We start from the raw sequence: 22391 nt of genomic DNA, 5'->3' as shown, positions 1-22391 counted from the left end.
ATTTAATAAGTGAAATGAAAAATACACTAGAAGGAATCAATAGCAGAATAACTGAGGCAGAAGAACAGATAAGTGACCTGGAAGACAGAATGGTGGAATTCACTGCCGCAGAACAGAATAAAGAAAAAAGAATGGAAAGAAATGAAGACAGCCTAAGAGACTCTGGGACAACATTAAATGCACTAACATTCCCATTATAGGGGTCCCAGGAAGAGAAGAGAGAGAGAAAGGACCCGAGAAAATATTTGAAGAGATTATAGTTGAAATCTTCCCTAACATGAGAAAGGAAATAGCCACCCAAGTCCAGGAAGTGCAGAGAGTCCCAGGAAGGATAAACCCAAGGAGAAACACGCTAAGACACATAGTAATCAAATTTACAAAGATTAAAGACAAACAAAAATTATTAAAAGCAACAAGGGAAAAATGACAAATAACATAGAAGGGAATTCCCATAAGGTTAACAGGTGCTTTCTCAGCAGAAACTCTACAAGCCAGAAGGGAGCAGCATGATATATTTAAAGTGATGAAAGGGAAGAACCTACAACCAAGGTTAATCTACCTGACAAGGATCTCCTTCAGATTCGATGGAGAAATCAAAAGCTTTACAGACGAACAAAAGCTAAGAGGATTCAGCACCACCACCTCTACAACAAATGCTAAAGGATCTTTTCTGAGTTGGAAACACAAGAGAAGAAGAGGATCTACAAAAACAAACAGAAAACAATTAAGAAAATGGTAACAGGAATATACAGATTGATAATTACCTTAAATGTGAATGGATTAAATGCTCCAACCAAAAGACACAGGATTGCTGAATGGATACAAAAGCAAGACCCATGTATATGCTGTCTACAAGAGACCCACTTCAGACCTAGGGATACTTACAGACTGAAAGTGAGTGGATGGAAAAAGATATTCCATGCAAATGGAAATCCAAAGAAAGTTGGAGTAGCAATACTCATATCAGATAAAATAGACTTTAAAGTAAAGAAAGTTACAAGAGACAAGGAAGGACACTACATAATGATCAAGGGATCAATCCAAGAAGAAGATACAACAATTATAAATATATATGCACCCAACATAGGAGCACCTCAATACATAAGGCAACTGCTAACAGCTATAAAAGAGGAAATCGACAGTAACACAGTAATAGTGGGGGACTTTTAACACCTCATTTACAACAATGGACAGATCATCCAGGCAGAAAATAAATAAGGAAACAGAAGCTTTAAATGACACAATAGACCAGATAGATTTAATTGATATTTATAGGACATTCCATCCCAAAACAGCAGATTACATTTTCTTCTCAAGTGCACATGGAACATTCTCCAGGAGAGACCACATCTTGGGTCACAAATCAAGCCTCCGTAAATTTAAGAAAATTGAAATCATATCAAGCATCTTTTCCAATGACAATGCTATGAGATTAGATATCAATTACACGGAAAAAACCCATAAAAACCAGAAACACATGGAAGCTAAACAATACTTTACTAAATAACCAAGAGATCACTGAAGAAATCAAAGAGGAAATAAAATACCTAGAGACAAATGACAATGAAAACATGACGATTCAATACCTATGGAATGCAGCAAAAGCAGTTCTAAGAGGGAAGTTTATAGCAATACAATCCTACCTCAAGAAACAAGAAAAGTTTCAAATAAACAATCTAACCTTACACCTAAAGTAACTAGAGAAAGAAGAACAAACAAAACCCAAAGTTAGTAGAATGGAAGAAATCATAAAGATCAGAGCAGAAATAAATGAAAAAGAAACAAAACAGTAGCAAAGATCAATAAAAATAGAACTGGTTCTTTGAGAAGATAAACAAAATTGATAAACCCTTACCCAGACTCATCAAGAAGAAGAGGGAGAGGACTGAAATCAATAAAATTAGAAATGAAAAAGGAGAAGTTACAACAGACACTGCAAAATACAAAGCATCCTAAGAGACTACTACAAGCAACTCTATGCCAATAAAATGGACAATCTGGAAGAAATGGACCAAATTTTAGAAAGGTACAGCCTTCCAAGACTGTATCAGGAAGAAATAGAAAATATGAACAGACCAGTCACAAGTAGTGAAATTGAAACTGTGATTAAAAATCTGCCAACAAACGAAAGTCCAGGACCAGATTGCTTCACAGGTGAATTCTATCAAACATTTAGAGAAGCGCTAACACCCAACTTTCTCAAACTCTTCCAGAAAATCACAGAGGAAGGAACACTCTCAAACTCATTCTACGAGGTGACCATCACCCTGATACCAAAAGCAGACAAGGATAGTACAAAAAAGAAATGTACAGACCAATATCACTGATGAATATAGATGCAAAAATCTTCAACAAAATACTAGCAAACAGAATCCAACAACGCATTAAAAGGATCATACACCATGATCAAGTGGGATTTATTCCAGAGATGCAAGGATTCTTCAATATATGCAAATCAATCAGTGTGATACACCATATTAACAAATTGAAGAATAAGAACCATAGGATCATCTCAATAGATGCAGAAAAAGCTTTTGTCAAAATTCAACACCCATTTATGATAAAAACTCTCCAGAATGTGGGCACAGAGGGTAACTACCTCAACATAATAAAGGCCATATATGACAAATCCACAGCAAACATCATTCTCAGTGGGGAAAAACGGAAAGCATTTCCTCTAAGATCAGGAACAAGACAAGGATGTCCACTCTCACCACTATTATTCAGCATAGTTTTGGAAGTCCTAGCCATGGCAGTCAGAGAAGAAAAAGAAATAAAAGGAACACAAATTGGAAAAGAAGAAGTAAAGCTGTCACTGTTTGCAGATGACATGATACTATACATAGAGAATCCTAAAGATGCCAACAGAAAACTACTAGAGCTAATTAATGAATTTGGTAATGTTGCAGGATACAAAATTAATGCACAGAAATCTCTTGCATTCCTATACACTAATGATTAAAAATCTGAAAGAGAAATTAAGGAAACACTCCCTTTTACCACTGCAACAATAAGAATAAAATACCTAGGAATAAACCTACCCAGGGAGACATAAGACCTGTATGCAGAAAATTGTAAGACACTGATGAAAGAAATCAAAGGTGACACAAACAGATGGAGAGATATAACATGTTCTTGGATTGGAAGAGTCAACATTGTGAAAATGACTGTACTACCCAAGGCAATCTACAGATTCAATGCAATCCCTATCAAATTACCAATGGCATTTTTTATAGAACTAGAACAAATAATCTTAAAATTTGTATGGAGACACAAAAGACCCCGAATAGCCAAAGCAATCTTGAGGGAAAAAAAACGGAGCTGGAGTAATCAGGCTCCCTGACTTCAGACTATACTACAAAGCTACAGTAATCAAGACAATATGGTACTGGCACGAAAACAGAAATACAGATCAATGGAACAGGATAGAAAGCCCAGAGATAAACCTACGCACCTATGGTCAATTAATATATGACAAAGGGAGTAAGGGTATACAATGGAGAAAAGACAGTCTCTTCAATAAGTGGGGCCAGGAAAACTGGACAGCTAGATGTTAAAGAATGAATTTAGAACACTCCCTAACACCATGTACAAAAATAAACTCAAAATGGATTAAAGACCTAAATGTAAGGCTGGACACTATAAAACTCTTAGAGGAAAACATACGAAGAACACTCTTTGACATAAATCACAGCAAGATCTTTTTTGACCCACCTCCTAGAGTAATGGAAATAAAAACAAAAATAAACAAATGGGACCTAATGAAACTTCAAAGCTTTTGCACAGCAAAGAAACTATAAACAAGATGAAAAGACAACCCTCAGAATGGGAGAAAATATTTGCAAACGCATCAATGGACAAAGGATTGATCTCCAAAATATATGAACAGCTCATGCAGCTCAATATTAAAAAAACAAACAACCCAATCCAAAAATGGCTGGAAGACCTAAATAGACATTTCTCCAAAGAAGACATACAGATGGCCAAGAGGCACATGAAAAGCTGCTCAACATCACTAATTATTAGAGATATGCAAATCAAAACTACAATGAGGTATCACCTCACACCAGTTAGAATGGCCATCATCAGAAAATCTACAAACAACAAATGCTGGAGAGGGTGTGGAGAAAAGGGAACCCTCTTGTACGGTTGATGGGAATGTAAATTGATACAGCCACTATGGAGAACAGTATGGAGGTTCCTTAAAAAACTAAAAATAGAATTACCATATGATCCAGCAATACCACTACTGGGCATATACCTAGAGAAAACCGTAATTCAAAAAGACACATGCACCCCAATATTTATTGCTGTACTATTTACAATAGGCAGGACATGGAAGCAACCTAAATGCCCATCGACAGATGAATGGATAAGGAAGATGTGGTACATATATACAATGGAATATTACTCAGCCATAAAAAGGAACGAGATTGGGTCATTTGTAGAGACGTGGATGGACCTAGAGACTGTCATACAGAGTGAAGTAAGTTAGAAAGAAAAACAAATTTCGTATATTAACACATATATGTGGAATCCAGAAAAATGATACTGATGAACTGTTTTGCAAGGCAGAAATAGAGACACAGATGTAGAGAAGAAACCAAGGGGGGAAAGTGGGGGCTGGTTGTGGGATGAATTGGGAGATTGGGATTGACATATATACACTAATGTGTATAAAATAGATAATTAATAAGAACCTGCTGTATAAAAAAAAAAATAAAATTTTAAAAAAGTACCTTTATTTCCCCTTTCTACCTTAGTACTTGTCTAAATGGATAAAGGAATATTGGTTTAAAAATTGTTTTTCTCAGTACTTATTACTCGTTTGACTTCTTGAATCCATGTTGTTAGTGAGAAGTGTGATGCAGATGTAATTATTAAAATTTTGTAATACTCATTTTTCCTGTGCATAGCTTTTAGGATTTTCTCTTAACCTTTAATAATTCCATAATGTGGGTCTTGTCTTTCTCTAGTTCTTCATACTCAGCAGTTGGAGGACTCTTGTAACTTATTCCTTTCATATGGGCTCTGCCTTCAAATAGATCCAGATCCAACCACTTATCATCTCCTCTGCTGCTACGATCCTGGTCATATCTCAAGCCACCCTCATATCTCACCTGGATTATTGCAGAAGTCCTCCCACTGGTCCACTGGTCTTCCTGCTGCCACCCTTGGCCCTGTAAAAACTATTCTACCCTTGCTCCTCTGTAGCAGCCAGAGTAGTCTTTTAAACAGTCTTTGTATAGAATTCTCCAGTGACTTCCCATTTCACCCAGAGAAAAAGTCAATGTCTGTGCAGTGTTCTGCAGCATCCTGCATATTAGTCACCTATATTTCTCTGATCTTCTTTCCCCTTTTTCTCATTCCTCTCTAGGCACCCGAGCGTCCTTACTATTCTTCCTTGGATTTCAGCAGGAGACTAGTATGTGTTCTAAGTCTACCAACTTGATTCTAGCTATGTCTTTGATTTTTAAAAAAATATTCCTTTATATGATGTCATGGTCTGTCAGCAGAGACATTAGGGTTAATTGAATGAACGGGCAGCATTTGCAGTCTAATGCCGTATCATATATTCTTTGTAAAGTCCATACAGAATTAGAAAATATGGGCACCATATCCTTGAATCCTGTTCTGTGGATGGAGTTGAAGGAGCCAGAACCTCAGGCTTACAGGCAGGTAGGGGCTGTGGATGGAGGCTGCCTGAGCCCGTCCGCTAATCCCCACCACTCCGCAGCAGTGCTGTGCGTCCAACCACTCAGCCTTGGAGGCAGGAGGTACATTATACAAAGCGTGGACTTTGTAGTCACTTAGAACTGGTCCCAAATTCTGGTTCTTCCACTGAGTAACGGACTATAGGTAGATTCATTTTACATTCACTCATTCAGTGGGTATTTATTGAGTGTAAGTATCAGGCCTTGCTTTAGGATCTGGGGATATATCAGGGAAGAAAACAAATATCTCTGCCCCCAGGTGGCTTGAATTCTGTTGAGAGAGCTTTCATTCTAATGGTGAGTTATTTGTAGTCTCTGAGCTTCAGTGTTCTCATCTATAGGATGAGGCGATTGCATCATCTACTTAATACGAATACTGTAGAAATAGAAGAGGCACAGTACTGGGCATGTGGAAGTTCTCAGTGCATTTTAATTCTGTCCATTCTTCTTCTCCCATAGCACTTCTTTCTAGCACTTACTATAATGCTCTGTAAACTAATTCAGTGCCTGGTACATAGCAAGTAACAAATGAATTAAGGTAAACCAAATTGAATGTCAATGTCTAGGTAATTTTCTAAGGATATTGCAAATACTTTCATTGGAAGGTGCTGGCACTTTCCGTAGTGGGTTCTACTGTCCTCCATCCCTGAAGATCATTGGGGACCTTTATTAGGATGAGAGAGGGAGTTTTAGGAAATTTTGTAAAGTGCTTCTGTTACCTTTGAAATCTTTTTTGACTTCCAAACTGTGAAGGCTTGATCACTCCTATTGCATTTTTCCTGATTCCCTTTTGGGGGGCCAGGATCATATGACCATTTCACTTGGTCTGTTATATATGCAATTTCCTTGTGCCCATGTTGTTTTCAATTACTTAATATCTTCTTAACATATTCAACTTTATGAAAAAATGGAAGAAACCACGGACTCTAGTAAAAAAAAAAGGCATGTCATGGAATTGGCTGTTATCAAAAGGGCCTTTCTTGCCCCTGGAATCCATCATGGCTCAGGATCTCAGGCAACTAGAGGAATCCATCCAAAAAAAAACAGCTCTGAAAGTAATGACATAATACGGAATAATGGAGTTGAAATTTTGTGCTAAGTAATGTTTTGAAATTAGGTGTCATGTTGCCAGTGTGTTTCTAAATTGACAGTCATTGGGCAGCATTCCATAATGTCTCTAGTTTATGTCTTAACTGAGCTGGCTAGGAACACATCAAAAGTCACAGCTTCAAATTGTTATAATGTATTGCTTGCCATACTATGGTTATGGCAGAAGCACTTTCATTACTTTGCGTAGCTTATAACTTTTCTTTTAAATTGCCTCTTTGAGTTGACATTTCTCTTAGGTATAATCTACCCTGAGATTAAATTTGGTTAGCCCCTTTATAGTTCAGAACTTAAACTAGTTAAAAATCCTTATGCACTTCTTTATATTCAAGATAATATAGGCCTTGTTAATTTCAACTTCAAGAACTCTTCAGAGATTTTATAAGGACTTTAGCAATAAATTTAGAAAATTATAAACCAGTTTTGGTTATAGTATACAGTATTTTCATGAAGAGAAATATGGCACTTCAGAGATACTCCAAAAGGGATCGAATTTAGTCTGGTGCCCAGATTTTAGAGTTGTTTTCTCAACTATGGAAGGTAGCTCAGTGGTTGGACTGGATGGGAGTCTTGTCTGTGTACCCAGTGTAGATAAATGTGGAGGGTGTCCTAGGTCCAAACACTTTCAAGAGATTGTTCCACTCCCTTCTTTCAGGAAAAGTGCTTTACATACTACCCTGTCCAGTAGGTCCACCAGGCAATGGTTCTTAAAACTGGTAGAGTTAAAGAAACACCTGGATAGTTTTAAAAACATTCACATTCTCATCCTCCAGCCACAGAGAATCTGACTCGGTAGATAAAGGAGATTTGACCTTGGTCATGAGACCCCTCTCTCTGGACCCTCTCCTACCCTTAACATAGTTTGGTGGTCCCAACACACCAGTCCACCCATGACATGCCCCATATGGAGCAACACTTCCAGCAGCAGGAGGACAGGGTAGATAGGCTGGGAGAGGAAAGAGGCCACACAGAGGCCACAGCCACAGCTGGAGGCTAAATTTGAGACTTTTTGAGAATACCCATTGCTGAGCAGGGGACAAGCACATAGATTACCCCAGCTCCTCCTATCATATTCCACAGACTATAAAGCCAGCCTCTGCCTGACAATTTTCCCTTCTCAAGTCTGTCACGTGACGGTGTGTGTGTGTGTGTGTGTGTGTGTGTGTATGTTAGGGCGTTTGCTCTCTCTCTCTTCCTTTCTCCGTTTATTATAGCCAGTTAAATAGAAAGTAAGAGAGAAAGATTATACAGACAAAGAGAGAGAGATATGGATACTTCTGGAAAACTTTAGGTTGGAAAAAACATTTAGGAGGAAACAAGAGACAAACACCTCTTGGAAAAGATATATGAAGCAGTTCCTGCATGATGGAGAGTAACACTATATTTTTTCTTAGATCTTCTGAAGATACCATGATGATGGGGGTACATTTGTATCTCAGTTTCCCCAGTGGGTGGCTTTATTTGTAAACACTGGTAACATCCTCACTGAAGATGATCAGTCGTTAAAAAGTCTTATATAGGGAACCCTCTGTTGTTCATTCTAAATTAAGCCAAGGAAGTCCTGAATAATTATCATTCATTCAACAAATGTTTATTGATGAGGATGCTAGCCTCATGGAGGGTACAGCCTGATGGAGATACAAGTAAGTAAACAGTCAACGACACCACAAAGTGGCAAGTGCTGTGGAGGGGGCCACAGAAGAAGGAGGGGAGCACCAGAGGAGAGTGATTCACCCAATCTTGGGGAGTGAGGGAAGGCTTTGAGAGGAAGTGTGATCTGAAGCGTGAAGAGGAGCTAACTGAAAATGGCCACAGAATTGAATGTGCCAAGGCTTGGGGGTAAGAAAACATGACCCCATATCTGGAGAACTGAAGTGGTCCTAAATGGCTAGACTGAACCTGGCAGGAGACGAGGCTGGAGAGTTAAGTGGGGTCCAGATCATGAAGGACCTTACGTATCATATAAAGACGTCTGAAAGTGACATTGGGTAGCCTGTTTCATGTACAGATGTGATATTTAGCCTTCTTTGTCTTTCTATCACTGACATGATAATAGCATAAGAAGTACTGCTGTTCTCTTTGTCACAAGTAAACGGGAACTTTCGAAAGTAGGTGTGTGTGTAGAAAAGGGTTAATGCTAGAAGTCTTGCTTGCAAGATTGGCCCTTGGCTGGCTTCTGGGAACTTGGCTGGTAAACAGTTCCCCTCACTGATATAAAACTTTCTGTAACAGGTGAGGGTGGCTCACTGTGCAAATAACATGATATACGCTGAAAATCTACTTTTCTTTTGGGACTCTGGAATTTTTATACATGCTAGGCAGAGGGTGTTTATATGACCAGCCCCAGTAAAAAAACAAAAACAGAAGCAAAGAACAAACAACGATGAAAAAGCCTTGAGGGCCCAGAGTCTCTAATGGGCTTCCTGAGGCAGAAGCATCACACACACGTTGCTACATTTTCATAGCTGGGGAAAGAGTATTCTCTGTGTGACCCTTCATGAGAGGGGGAGAACATAAGAAAGCCACACGAGGATTCCTCCAGACACCATCTATCTTTCCCATAGGAGCCATTGTATATCCTTACTACATCACCATGATAAAGCTTAGCCATGAATACAATTACATGCTACGTCCCATGAGACCTTCTAGCGCATCTTCCTCACATAGGGGAGGTCTTGAGGATCCCCAGCACACATGTTATGAATATTTACCTATAAATATTAATTGAATGAGTAAAGAAGTAACCTATTAAGAGGTAGACGTATTAGTGTCCTTATTTTATATTTGTATAATATTTTTTTTAACCAAAACTTGTCTAACCCAGTTGGATCTCTCACCAAATTTCTCAAATTCTCAAACTTGTCTCTGAATTACTTTCGACTTTTACCTTCAAATGACAAAGAAGTGTTAGCTTTGAGGAGAGTGAAAAGAAGGAGCTTCTAGCTGTAAGGGCAATTTCAAATCAGGAGATCCAGAAAGGGTTTGAATAATGGCACAAGTCCTCAGAATTTTTATAGTGTCCCAAGGTGACTTTTTTTTTTCCTCTTAACAGGGGAGGACTTACTTGATTGTGCAGCTTCTGGTATACTAATAATTGACTACATTACTGTAGTCATGCAGATAGCCTTTCGTGTCACATTAAAGCTGCACTTGTATTTATGGAGTAGTAACCATGGACTAGATACTTTTATATAATTTATATTGGGAAATTCTACTGAAGGCTTTCTTTTTAAACAACTAATAGAAATTCCTGACTTCATAATGAGCTTCAGATCCTGCCTGGAGGAACTTATAACCAACCAGGAAATCCTTGGACTGCCTATGGATTTCGTCTTCATTTTTGTAAATTCCTTGGAGCTCGGTTCTTTCTTACTGAGTAACTGCCAGTAATGTGACCCCACTGAGCAGCCACTCCCCAACAGGCTTTATATTTCCTTTCCACCAACTTGTCTCCCTCTGGACTGAGGTAGGATTGTAAAAATGATAGGTTTACTGCTCCCTGCTTTCTATCTGTGCCTTGTAGCCCTTCCCTTGTAGACTTTTCTAGGACCCAGTAGATGAAGAGCACTGCTTCTTAAGCATGGCTGGGCCTGTTTTTCATCTTTATTTCTTGTCTAATTGGAGAGGATTTACAGTTCACAAGTAGACTTTAATATAGAAGGTCCCTGGAGTTGTTGGTATACAGCAACACAGCGACTTCTCAACGATGTGCAGTTTTACAAGGGTAGTTTTCTTCATAGGCTATTTATGTTGTTTCTGTTCCCATTTTATTGCCTTTCCACCCTTTATTTTTCTCTTTTCTTTTTCACTTATCATGTTATCAGACTCCTCCCCTCAGCTGGCCATTAATACTTATTTTAACACTTAATTTCACTTACAGAATGAAGTTTTATGCTTCTTGTTCATAATTTTCAAAGCAAATGAAACATTTTATTGTATTTCTCTGTTTGCAATAACTTCATGGAAATGTATTTCATTCATGTGGGCCTAGATTCATTTTGTTATGTTTGAGCAGGGGGATTGTTTTGTTTATTTGAGGCGGTTTTGTCCTTCTGGGCTGATAGCCTAAATGAAAAGTATCTTTTCTATTGCTGATGTAACTCTACTTTGAATCAGCTAGTTGCCAACCAGAGTTCAGTTCTAATCAATGTGTAGGTTATTCACGGAAGCCCTTGTATTTAGGGGTGTGTGAGTGTTGCAGGATTTGCTGGTATTTGTTGTGTCATTAGGTTTAGAAAAAAGTTCCTGAAGTAACCATTATGACTTGGTAGTCTTATTTTTTCTTCTCAAATAATGTCATTATTACATTGTCATTATTACATTGTCTACAGTATGGCCTTTGATATTTTCTTTTCTAGTTTTCCAGAGAGATGGTCATTCAGAGCCTATACATCTGTTCTGTATTTTGACCCTTGGATGAGAATATTCATTCAGGCCAAAAGAGTTAAAACAAAATACCTATGTTATTGCCTCTACAGACCCAGGTAACTCACTTTTGTTCAATTATCTTCATAGAGTTTTCATTTGTAAAATACCTCCCACCCCAATTGTTAAAGTGATTTGGTAGTAAGATTTTTACAATTTGATAGTAAGATTTTTACAATTGCAAATAAAATTCAAACTGCATTCTGGAAGGTTTGCTGAAGAGTAATCATATGAAACAAATATTTGGCCATGATAGTAACATACTGCAGTGAACACTCTAAGTTAGATGGTTCCCCCAAGTAGGAATATGTTATTTACTTCAGTGACTCCTAGGTGCTTTGATTGTAATGGGTTCTATTAAAAAAATCTGTTCACTTATATTTTCTTTTTACTCAAATATATTTGAACTATTAAGTCATATACATATATGTGTATGTATATTTTATATATAGAATGCACATATGTATAGATATACATCTGGTTCACTTATATTTTAATTACCATTTATATTTTAGCATAAGCTTTTTTTAAGCTTACATTTGTATATTATATAACTTATCTTGCACAACTATGCATGCTATGAGAACAGGTTTTTTTTGGTGTGTGCTCTGTGGGTGGTCATTCATTTGTTTTCTAAACATTTATTAAAACCTTCTGTTAGTCTGAGATTGTGCTAGAAAGATAAGATTAGTTCTAGTTTTCAGGAGTTTACTATCTACTGGGAGGAACATTTAATGCTTTTATATTGTCTATATGTACGCCTTTTGATATACATTATGTTATTTAATTTTTGCAGTGACCCTGTGGGTTATGTTTTATCATCATTTAGAAATAAATAAATGTCAGAACTAGATAGGAACTCAAATCTTCTGCCTCCGAATTCTTTACCAATTCAAATTCCATGCCCCTTTCCCTATACCACACTAATTCTTTATAACAGACCCACATTTGTTATGTTGTCTTATTTCCATGAATAAGTAGTTGCTGTTCTGGGGCATTGCAATCACTCATATTGATATTAATATTAAAAATTGTGGATCTCTGAAATGAATGTCCTGACCACACACGAATGGATTCCTCAAAAGCTTTACTTTTGATTTCTGATTGTACTGCAGGTCATATTTTGAAAAATGAAGTATACCAAGCCTGAGACTTACTCTATAAATCTGTTCCCTAATTCATATCAAAGTGATACTTCCTTTTCATCAGTCTCATTCTTCTGGGAAGCACCAAGGGTCTCCTGGATCAATCAATATAGCTGATCTTTGCAAATTAAATTATTCCTCTTAGTGAGTTTGGGTAAAAAATGGTTTAAGCCAATGGAAAATGTGGATTTATCTCTATATTCTGAGGGAATTTTATTAAATTGAATTTCGTCTACCTAAACTACTTATATCAAGTGATGGCTGTTTCCCACCCTAGTATATTTTTTAATGCACCTTTCAGTGTAATATTCTTAGATATATCTTACCAGGAAGTAGATATAATATAAATATTGATTTTATTCCTTAAAAGATACTTAAGGAGGCTCTGATACTTTCATGGGGCTCAGATAAACTGTTAAGTCTGATATGTTTTGGGATCTACAGTATAGACAGGTTTAATTTTTCATGGCTTTATCCCTTAGGCTTAACTTTCTCTCCATTTGACTTATTTACTTGCATATTGTTTTCCTCACAGCTTCTCTGGTGGCAAAAGTTTTGTGTAAGAAATATGTGGCGTTCTCTCCATGTTATCTCACCCCTAGTGGGGTGACCCTTACTTTATTTCTTCCCTAAAAGGCACTCTAGCTCCAATGGCTGTATGGAAACAAATTAAAAGCTGGGAATGACCCTATAGGACCAGAGTAGAAGCATGTAAAATGTATTAAAAATGATTAAATACTCTGTCCACTTGACCACCCAGGCTCCAATAAACTTCTAGACATGAACCCTGAAGTATTATTTATAAGAATACATACCTATACTTTATGGTCAGTCGTTTCTCTGTATCTTCGTAGCAAACAGAAAAAAGAAGATTGGATTTTAATTGTGTGGATGGACTTAACAGTTGCTGTAGTTCCTTTACCCCAGTGTCTCTAACAAGTTCAGAAGGGGACTAGGGGGGAATTTTTGGTGTCATGTCATTGGTTTCCTCCCTTAATCATATTCTGTTCAGTGTTTTAATCAATAGCTTGGGTGAAAACCAGGCATGTTGGAATTCATAATTGACCCTGAACTAGAAGGAGTATCTTATTATATCAGGCATAATGCAAACAAGATGTGAGAGAGTTGAAATACGAAAGATAAATGTAGTATAAATAACCTACAGTCCTGAATTTAGATTTTAAAAATCTATCGTGTTAATATACTAGACTTGGACAGTGATTTACATGAAAAAAATAGATGTTTTCATTGACCACAAGCTTAATCTAAGCTGATAGTGTGACAGGGTTGCTGAAAATATTTATGGAGCTTAGCGAGCAGCACAAGGCGGTAGCCATGCGTTCTCCCCCGGCCCCGCCGCGGGTCCCAGCAGCTCGGGCGGCGGGAGGAGCGGCGGGAGGAGCGGCGGCGGCGGCCAGGCAGCCCAGCTTCGCGGAGGCGCTGCGTCCGCAGGCACCCGGCCCGCGCCCGCCCCGCCGCAACGATGCCCAAAAGGAAGAAACCGGCTCCTGCAAAAGTAGAAACGAAGCCAAAAAAGGCGGCAGGAAGGGATAAATCTTCAGACAGAAAAGTGCAAACAGAAGGGAAAAGGGGAGCAAAGGGAAAACAGGCTGAAGTGGCTAACCAAGACACTAAAGAAGTCTCCCCTGCAGAAAATGGAGACGCTAAAAACGAGGAGAGCCCAGCTTCTGATGAAGCAGGAGGGAAAGAAGCCAAGTCTGATTAATATCACACACCTGGTCCTATCAGGGGTCCCTGTCTCCCTCCTTGTACAATCCAGAGGAATATTTTTATCAACTATTTTGTAAATGCAAGTTTTTTAGTAGCTCTAGAAACATTTTTAAAAGGGAGGGAATCCCACCTCATCCCATTTTTTAAGTGTAAATGCTTTTTTTTAAGAGGTGAAATCATTTGCTGGTTGTTTATTTTTTGGTACAACCAGAAAATAGTGGGATATTGAATATGGGAGGCTTTGATTGTCTTGGGTGTCAGCTTAACATTCCACAGATGGGGGGTAGCTTTTATATCCTATAATACAAAGCATACTAAATGGCAATTTGGAGACAGTTGTGCATTTGATGTCTTAAACGCTTTAAATTACTTCTCTTCCCATGTTGTTTTTGGTAGAATTGTTTCCTAAAGGAAACCACTCACCCCTTGATCTTGGCTCTCCTGGGCAGAATTTTGTGCACTTTGTAACATCTTTGGTCGTGGTAGTCCAGTTCTTCTAGTAACTGTTAATGTGCTGTGAACGATTGACAATTTGAGTATGTAGTGTATATGATATTAAATTGTGAATTAGTGGGACTTACGATGTAATAGCATATTAATATTTGAAGATATTGGTACTTGATATCCTGTGAAGGAAAATTTACCTCCAAATTTTAAGCTGGAAAGTCACTGGAATAACTGTTCAGAAAAGAATCACAACTACATGATTTTTTAGAGTTTTGGTACGTATATTGAGAATTGTTTACAAATTGAAATGTCTGTATACTGATCCTTAAAACAACCAATAAAATCTCAATTATGAAAGAAAAATAAAGAAAAGAACAAGATGGTAATACTACCAATAAACCATGTCCTGCTTATACCATGTCTGGAGGGTGATCAGATGAGGATGCTTTAGGAGGGAAGGGGACTTCCTAGCTCACAGTATAAATTAACTATCTGGTTATCTGGTAGAGGGTCGTTGGTGGAATTGAGCATCATGCCGTGGATGAGAGAAGACACAGGGCCTGAGTGAAAACGTGAAAAGCTGCCGTATGATGGTTGGAATCCTAGAGGGTAGAACTTGGATGGCTGGATAGAAGTGGAAGACAGAGCTAGCTCAGCATGAGAACGTTAGGCTGTTTTTGCAAGGCAGAGACACACAGATTACCTTTTTCTATCGGTGTTTGTTTATTTATTTATTTATATAAATTTATTTGTTTATTTATTGGCCGAGTTGGGTCTTCGTTGCTGCGTGAGGGCTTTCTCTAGTTGTGGTGAGTGGGGGCTACTCTTCATTGCGGTGCACGGGCTTCTCATTGCAGTGGCTTCTCTTGTTGCGGAGCATGGGCTCTAGGCGCGCGAGCTTCAGTAGTTGTGGCACGTGGGCTTCAGTAGTTGTGGCTCGCGGGCTCTAGAGCACAGGCTCAGTAGTTGTGGCCCAAGGGCCTAGTTGCTACACGGCATGTGGGATCTTCCCCGACCAGGGCTTGAACCCGTGTCCCCAGCATTGGCAGGCGGATTCTTAACCACTGTGCCACCAGGGAAGTCCCTCCATTGGTGTTTAATATAAGGATATTCAAAGAGTTCAAGGAGCTGGGCAACATACAGCACCCTTGCTGTCACCTTTGTCTCAGTGTTTCCATGACTGGGATGTTCTAGAGAACTGAAGCAACAGCCCAGTGCTGCTCAGGTTATACCTGGGCTCTGCTGAGCTGGCTTTGCTGTATGTACTTAGTACTTGCTTCTCTAAGGATGGGTTTTCCACCAACAAGTTCAAAGCTTTCTTATTGGACAGAGTTTGGGGATAAAACACACCAGAAGGGTTTGATCACTTACACAGCCTCTTTTGGTTGAACACCAGTCCCTGGTCCAGTTAGCAGGTTTGACGTTCAGAATACTAAATTCAGTATGTCTAGGATGGCAAATTTAGTTTCTCCAGACACACATGACACGAGGTATAGCAACTCAGAATCGTGAGTGTGGCACGAGATTAATGAAGCAGTGGAAAGCACTCCCATCTAAGACGAGGACACATTTGTCCCTGAAAGAGCCTAGATTGTAGAAAGAAATATTATTTGGGAAAGTATTTCAGCTAGGTGATTTCTAAGGTCTTTTTCAACTTAAAGATTTTAGAAGTCTTGGCGTCTTGTTTATCTATTTAATAAGACAGGCTAATATATGGCTATATTACTAGATCTTTGGCAACAGACGTTACTGATTTTCTTTGGCTTTGAATTCTTTAGGTTTAGTAGAGAAATAACTCTCAGATTTATGTAGGCATTAAATCTCTGCACATTAGGACTAAGGAAGGACATGGAGTGGTCACCTTTGAAAGCTCTTTAAGGGTGATGGAGCCAAAGTATCTGTTTGAAGATCTCCATTCCTCATCAACACTGCTTTGCTGTGGACTCATAATGCAGGAAGGAGCCCAAGTGGTATGGAATTGGAGTCCCCCTGCTTTCATAGGAGCGGCATGATCCTTATAAAGTTATTCAGGGACACTAAGTTTATGGTCTGCTGTTGAATACTCTGCAACACTATGCTTCATTTTGGGGGGATTTCCCCAGCTTCTCATTTTGGGGGGATTTCCCCAGCTTCTCACATCCCACCCACCTATGTAGACTAATAATGTTTTAGAAGTGTCTCTTTTGTAAACTGTGCATCTTATGTATTCCTTCATGAGTTTGTATTATCTTAAATCATTTAATCTTTCAATATAGTAAAGTAGTTGAAAGCAATAGTTGGATCAGCAGTTGGATAGCTGCTTCCCACTTGCTATCTATTTTACATTTGGTGTGTATATATGTCCATGCCACTCTCTCACTTCGTGGATGACTATTTTAGATAGGAAATCAAAGAAGTTACTTTTAAATAAATAACTTCTGAGCAGAAAGCTGAATAAACTGAGAAAATGAATGTATTATCTATCTCTGCATAACAAATCACCCCCAGATGACTTAATAATAAAGTCGCCATGTGTTATGTCTCAGTGTCTGTGGCTCAGTAATTTGAGAGTGTCTTTGTAGGGTGGGTTTATTTGGGGATGTCCCATAAAGTTGGTGAGAGATTTTGGCTGGGCTTGCTGTGGCTTGATGGGAGGTGGAGGACAGACTTCCGGGGTGGCTGACTCACATGGCTGGCCATTGGTTCCTCTCTACAAGGCCACTACACAGGGCCACCTGAGTATTTGTCGTGGTATAGGGACTGGCTTCCACCAGAGTGTGCAGTTCAAGAGAACAAAGTAGAAACAGCGGTCTTTTAGAACCTAGACTCAAGAGTCATCTCCCATCACTTCCTCCATATTATTTTGGTCACACAGTCTAGATTCAATGTGGGAGGGGACTACACAAAGGCATGATCACCAGGAGGTAAGAACTGTTAAAGGACGTCTTGGAGGGTGGATACCATAGTCAATCATATAAGAATTTTATGGGAAGATGTTTCTGGGAAGAGAAGACCAGGTAAAGGTGGGGGGCGGGTGGGGGCAGGCGAAAGGCTAGTATAGCTACAGCACAGTGATTGGGAAGAGGCCAGGTAGCTGGCGGCAGGTCCCATAAGGCCTTGAGCAACATAGCAAGAAGAGGTGGTTGTATTGAGAATGTAAAGACTTTGAGAGGAATGATGTTACTTAATTTTTTTATTTTAGAAGATTACTGTGGCTGCTCAGTAGAGAATTGATTTTATGGGGCAAGAAGGGAGGAAGGGAAATTAGGTAGGATACTGTTAGTATATTCTAGGTGAGAAATTATAGTGGCCTGAGCTGGGGTGGTAGTGGTGGAAGTAATGAGACCTGTTCAGATTACAGATATATTGTAAAGATAGAGCCAACAAGACCTGCTGATGGATTGGGTGTGAGGTGAAGAGAAAATGAGGAGTCATGAAAGCCTTCTAAGTTTTTTCCCTGAGCGAAAACTTGGGAATGATAGGGGAGGTGTAGGTGTGGGGATTAGGAGGAACGGTGATGGGATTCTTTCTACCCGTTCTGGACATACTAAGTTTGAGAAGTCCATCTGACACCCAGGTCTCGCTGTCAACATTATACTAGCCAGAAAATGCTTGATCATTCCTCATTACGTGATTTGATGAATAATTAAGGACTATAAAAATTTTATAGTATGACTAATCAGGCAGACTCATAATTTAAAAAAGAAAGTAATTATGATTGTGAATACTATAATGTAGTTGTGATTCATAACTGGGCTAATTTTTTCTGCATAACTAAAAGTTTAGAACTTTAGTTTTCTTTATTTGCAGTCTGTTTTTTCAACTTAAAACTTAAAAAAAAATTTATTTTATATTAGCCAACATGTTTTGGACAAATTTTGTAAGTGTGAGTATTAAATACCCATGAAAGTTTAAATTTCTGTAGGTGATTCTGATTAAAATAGTTATTCAAAATGCTGTATTAGGCTATACTCTATACTTCTGCCACATAAAATCTTAAAAATTACTCAATATTTTTTATATTTTTATTTCTCTTTAAGGGTTTATTTCTCTTTAGGGGATGTAGATCTGTTTAGCTCCTAAGATAGTAAAATTAATAAGAATTCAAACAATACAGACTTAGAGACTGGAGAAGATCAAATAACTAAAAGTCCCCTTTATCACTTGTCGTTCACTCTGTGCTCTGGCAATCCATAATCACCCCAAAGGAGAACCTCTGCCTGGAGTTTAATAAATACCCTTCTAGATCGTCTTCTACACATTTACACACACACAAACCACACACACACACACACACAGAGTTTTTTTTTTGAAATATAAAATTATATGCAACTTGTTTTTTTCACTTACAAATGATCTCTTAGAGATCTTTCTCTGTCATTGTTAAATATATTGTACTCTATGGTTTATTTAACTATTTATTGATGTATATTTAGGATTTTAGAGTTTTCATTGTTACAATACTAAACTGGTCATGCTAGGGCATCATTGGACATATGTATATTTATGCTCATATGCGATTATTTCTATACAACAGATTACAGAAGTAAATTCTGGGTCAGGAGATAGGTACACCATTAATTTTGATGGGTGCTGTTAACTTACCCTCCAAGAAGTAGAGACCAGTTTATTTTTATACCAACAGTTGTGTAAGAGTGTACTTTTGTGTGGTTCCAAATCCATACTTGCTATTAACGCTCTTTTCTAATTTTATTTTTGCCATTCTAAGAAGCAAAACTTTTATATTGTTTTAATTTTTATTTCCCTCAATACTTTTCTTTGACCTTATGTTTTTAAGCTCTTTTAGAAAGAAAATATTAAATAAAATATTCAATAAATTGGTAGAGAGCAGACATAAGCAAAATATTTGAATACAGTTTCACTGATGGAAGAGAGTAGGGAGGTAGAAGGTAAAATGTGTGAGGAAAAGTGGAGACCTAAAATGGGGCAGAAAGAGGCAGAAACAAGATGGAGACAGAGACCGCAGCCTCTGGTGGTGGGCGCAGTTCAAGTAAACACAAAGTTTGGGAGATGGGTTTGAAGAGTTCTAACCACTGAGAAACTGGAAGCCTGGTTCCAGAGGGGACACCGTTCCCTTGCAAGGAATGTTGCGGGGACTGAGGAACAGACAGAGCTGTATGGATTCTCTTCCTTGTCCTCCAGAGCAAGTATTACTCTGGCTCTGAGGCATTTGTACCTTCCAGAGTCGACTAGTAGGAAAAAATAGTTGTGAGGCTGATGGGGGCTTCTGATTGTAGATGGAGGTTTCATCAGAGATTCTTTCTTTTATGAGAATGGGGAGATTTATGACACTGGATTTACAAAGTTACATATATTTCTTAGCTTTCTTTAATTATTGTGAGCAGTTGTAAAATTTTAAATGTCATCTGAGACGTACAGATCACCTGGGACCAGGTTTTCTCGATGATGCAAACCACCGAGAGAGCATTTTTTGGTCTTTGTTGTTTCAAATTAAGCACTAATGCATAGTTGGCAGCTTTTATGCCACCTATACTTTCTATGGCTGTAAACACGTAGTCTATAAAAATGCTTGAGTAGTTTAATGCATATCATCTTTGAAGGATTACCTCATTGTTCAGTTTCTCCTTGATTTCACTTTGATTTTTTAAAAAAAATTTTATTTAAATGATTCAAACGAGATTAATTATGTGATTTTAAAAAACAAATGATAATTCCAGTACATAGGGACCAATGATTTCCTACTTTAAAACTTAAGTTTTGCTGTTCTCTAAATGTGTTAGAGACTGATTTGAAATACACCTAGGTTATGACTTAAATGAATAATGTTTACTGTAAAAGAAAATCAAGGGAACAAACTGAGAATTGCCTTACCTTAGTTTTTTTTTTTTAAAACATCTTTATTGGAGTATAATTGCTTTACAATGGTATGTTAGTTTCTGCTTTATAACAAAGTGAATCAGCTATATGTATACATATATCCCCATATCCCCTCCCTCTTGTGTCTCCCTCCCACCCTCCCTATCCTACCCCTCTAGGTGGTCACAAAACACCGAGCTGATCTCCCTGTGCTATGCAGGAGCTTCCCACTAGCTATCTGTTTTACATTTGGTAGTGTATATATTAGTCCATGCCACTCTCTCACTTCATCCCAGCTTACCCTTCCCCCCTCCCTGTGTCCTCAAGTCCGTTCTCTACATCTGCGTCTTTATTCCTGTCCTGCCCCTAGGTTCTTCATATATACAATGGAATATTACTCAGCCATAAAAAGAAACAAAATTGAGTTATTTGTAGTGAGGTGGATGGACCTAGGGTCTGTCATACAAAGTGAAGTAAGTCAGAAAGAGAAAAACAAATACCGTATGCTCGTATGCTAACACATATATATGGAATCTAAAAAAAAATGGTTTACTTTAGCTTTTTATGGCTGTTCCTTTCCTGTGCTAACTCTATAAATTTTCTCTGAAAGTGAACATTGAAGTCAGAGGTAAAGATACACAGTTAGTTATTATAACTTGAATTGTGCATTAAACCATTGAAGTAGATGAATGCAGGATGCCATTTAGTAAAGTTTTTTGTTTTCTTTTGTTTTTTGTTTTTGTTTTTTAGCATTAAGCCTTTTTAATGTGGGTAATTGGGCAAACTTCTGCAGATTTTTCAGATTTTTGAAAGAAAAAGAAGTCATTCAGCTACTCATTTTATTTCCTCATTCCCAATGTATTTTCCCTCTAAAATACATATTTCCTCTAAATTACACATTTAATAAACACACCTTACAAGGTGTTTATTAGATAAAACACGTATTAAGTACTATGAACTAGCATTGTTCTAAGTTCCTTAGCTGTATCAACACCTTTAATTCTCATAACAACCCTGTGAGATAGATGCCATTGTTTTTATCTCCATTTACAGATAAGGAAATGGAATCACAGAAAATGAAGTAATTTGCCTAGTCTTTTGTAATTTGCAGTACTAGTAAGGGGCACACCAAGACATTTAACCCAGATAGAAGGGCTCCAGGTAGTCCAACTTTTTAAAAATGAATTTATTTATTTATTTATTATTTATTTTTGGCTGCACTGGGTCTTCGTTGCTGCGTGCTGGCTTTCTCTAGTTGCGGCGAGTGGGGACTACTCTTCGTTGCAGTGTGCAGGCTTCTCATTGCGGTGGCTTCTCTTGCTGCGGAGCACAGGCTCTAGGCGCGCTGGCTTCAGTAGTTGTGGCTCGTGGGCTCTAGAGCGCAGGCTCAGTAGTTGTGGCGCACGGGCTTAGCTGCTCCGCGGCATGTGGGATCTTCCCGGACCAGGGCTCGAACCCGTGTCCCCTGCACTGGCAGGCGGATTCTTAACCACTGTGCCACCAGGGAAGCCCAGGTAGTGCAACTCTTAATGATTAATCATGATGATGTTCTGTCTTGAGTATATGTGTTCAGCTTCTGTTGAGATAATGGAAGAGTTTTAAGCAATCAGACTCCAGCTAACAACCATTGTAAATTATGTGTGACCTGTTTGTATTGTGAAGAATTTGTATTACTGCTTACATTGTTTAAAAGTCAGAGCATGGAAAAGCAATGCTAGATCAAACTATTATTCAAAAGCCATTGCTATTAGCCTAGATTCCAGGGATTGGCCAACCTTTTCTGAAAAAGCCTGAGAGTAAATATCTGGACACATTCTATCTCTTTTGCATATTTTAATTTTTTCTTTTTTAAAAAAATCCTTTAAAATGGAAAAACCATTCTTAGGTCTTAGACTGTAACAGAAACAAGCTGCTGGCCTATTTAGGCCCACGAGCAATATTCTGCCTATGCCTGGCGTAGGCCCATTGGGCATATAGATGTAGACTCTCTCCTCTGCCTGCACAG

At 38.3% G+C, this 22391-nt stretch overlaps 1 protein-coding gene across 1 annotated transcript in view; it reads left to right on the top strand.

The window, feature by feature from the left end:
• MORC1 (MORC family CW-type zinc finger 1) overlaps window positions 1-22391 on the top strand; it is a 199623-nt gene that overhangs the window by 52853 nt on the left and 124379 nt on the right. Inside the window, 1 exon segment of the mRNA XM_082394691.1 lies at window positions 11180-11305. Within this exon segment, the coding sequence (XP_082250817.1) occupies window positions 11180-11305 (126 nt within the window).

The sequence above is a fragment of the Balaenoptera borealis genome, assembly GCF_965194805.1.
Source record: "Balaenoptera borealis genome assembly, chromosome: 5".
In the NCBI taxonomy this organism is placed as follows: Eukaryota; Metazoa; Chordata; class Mammalia; order Artiodactyla; family Balaenopteridae; genus Balaenoptera; species Balaenoptera borealis.
The sequence above is the reverse complement of the archived record's forward strand: the minus strand, read 5'-3'. Positions and strand labels throughout refer to the sequence as shown.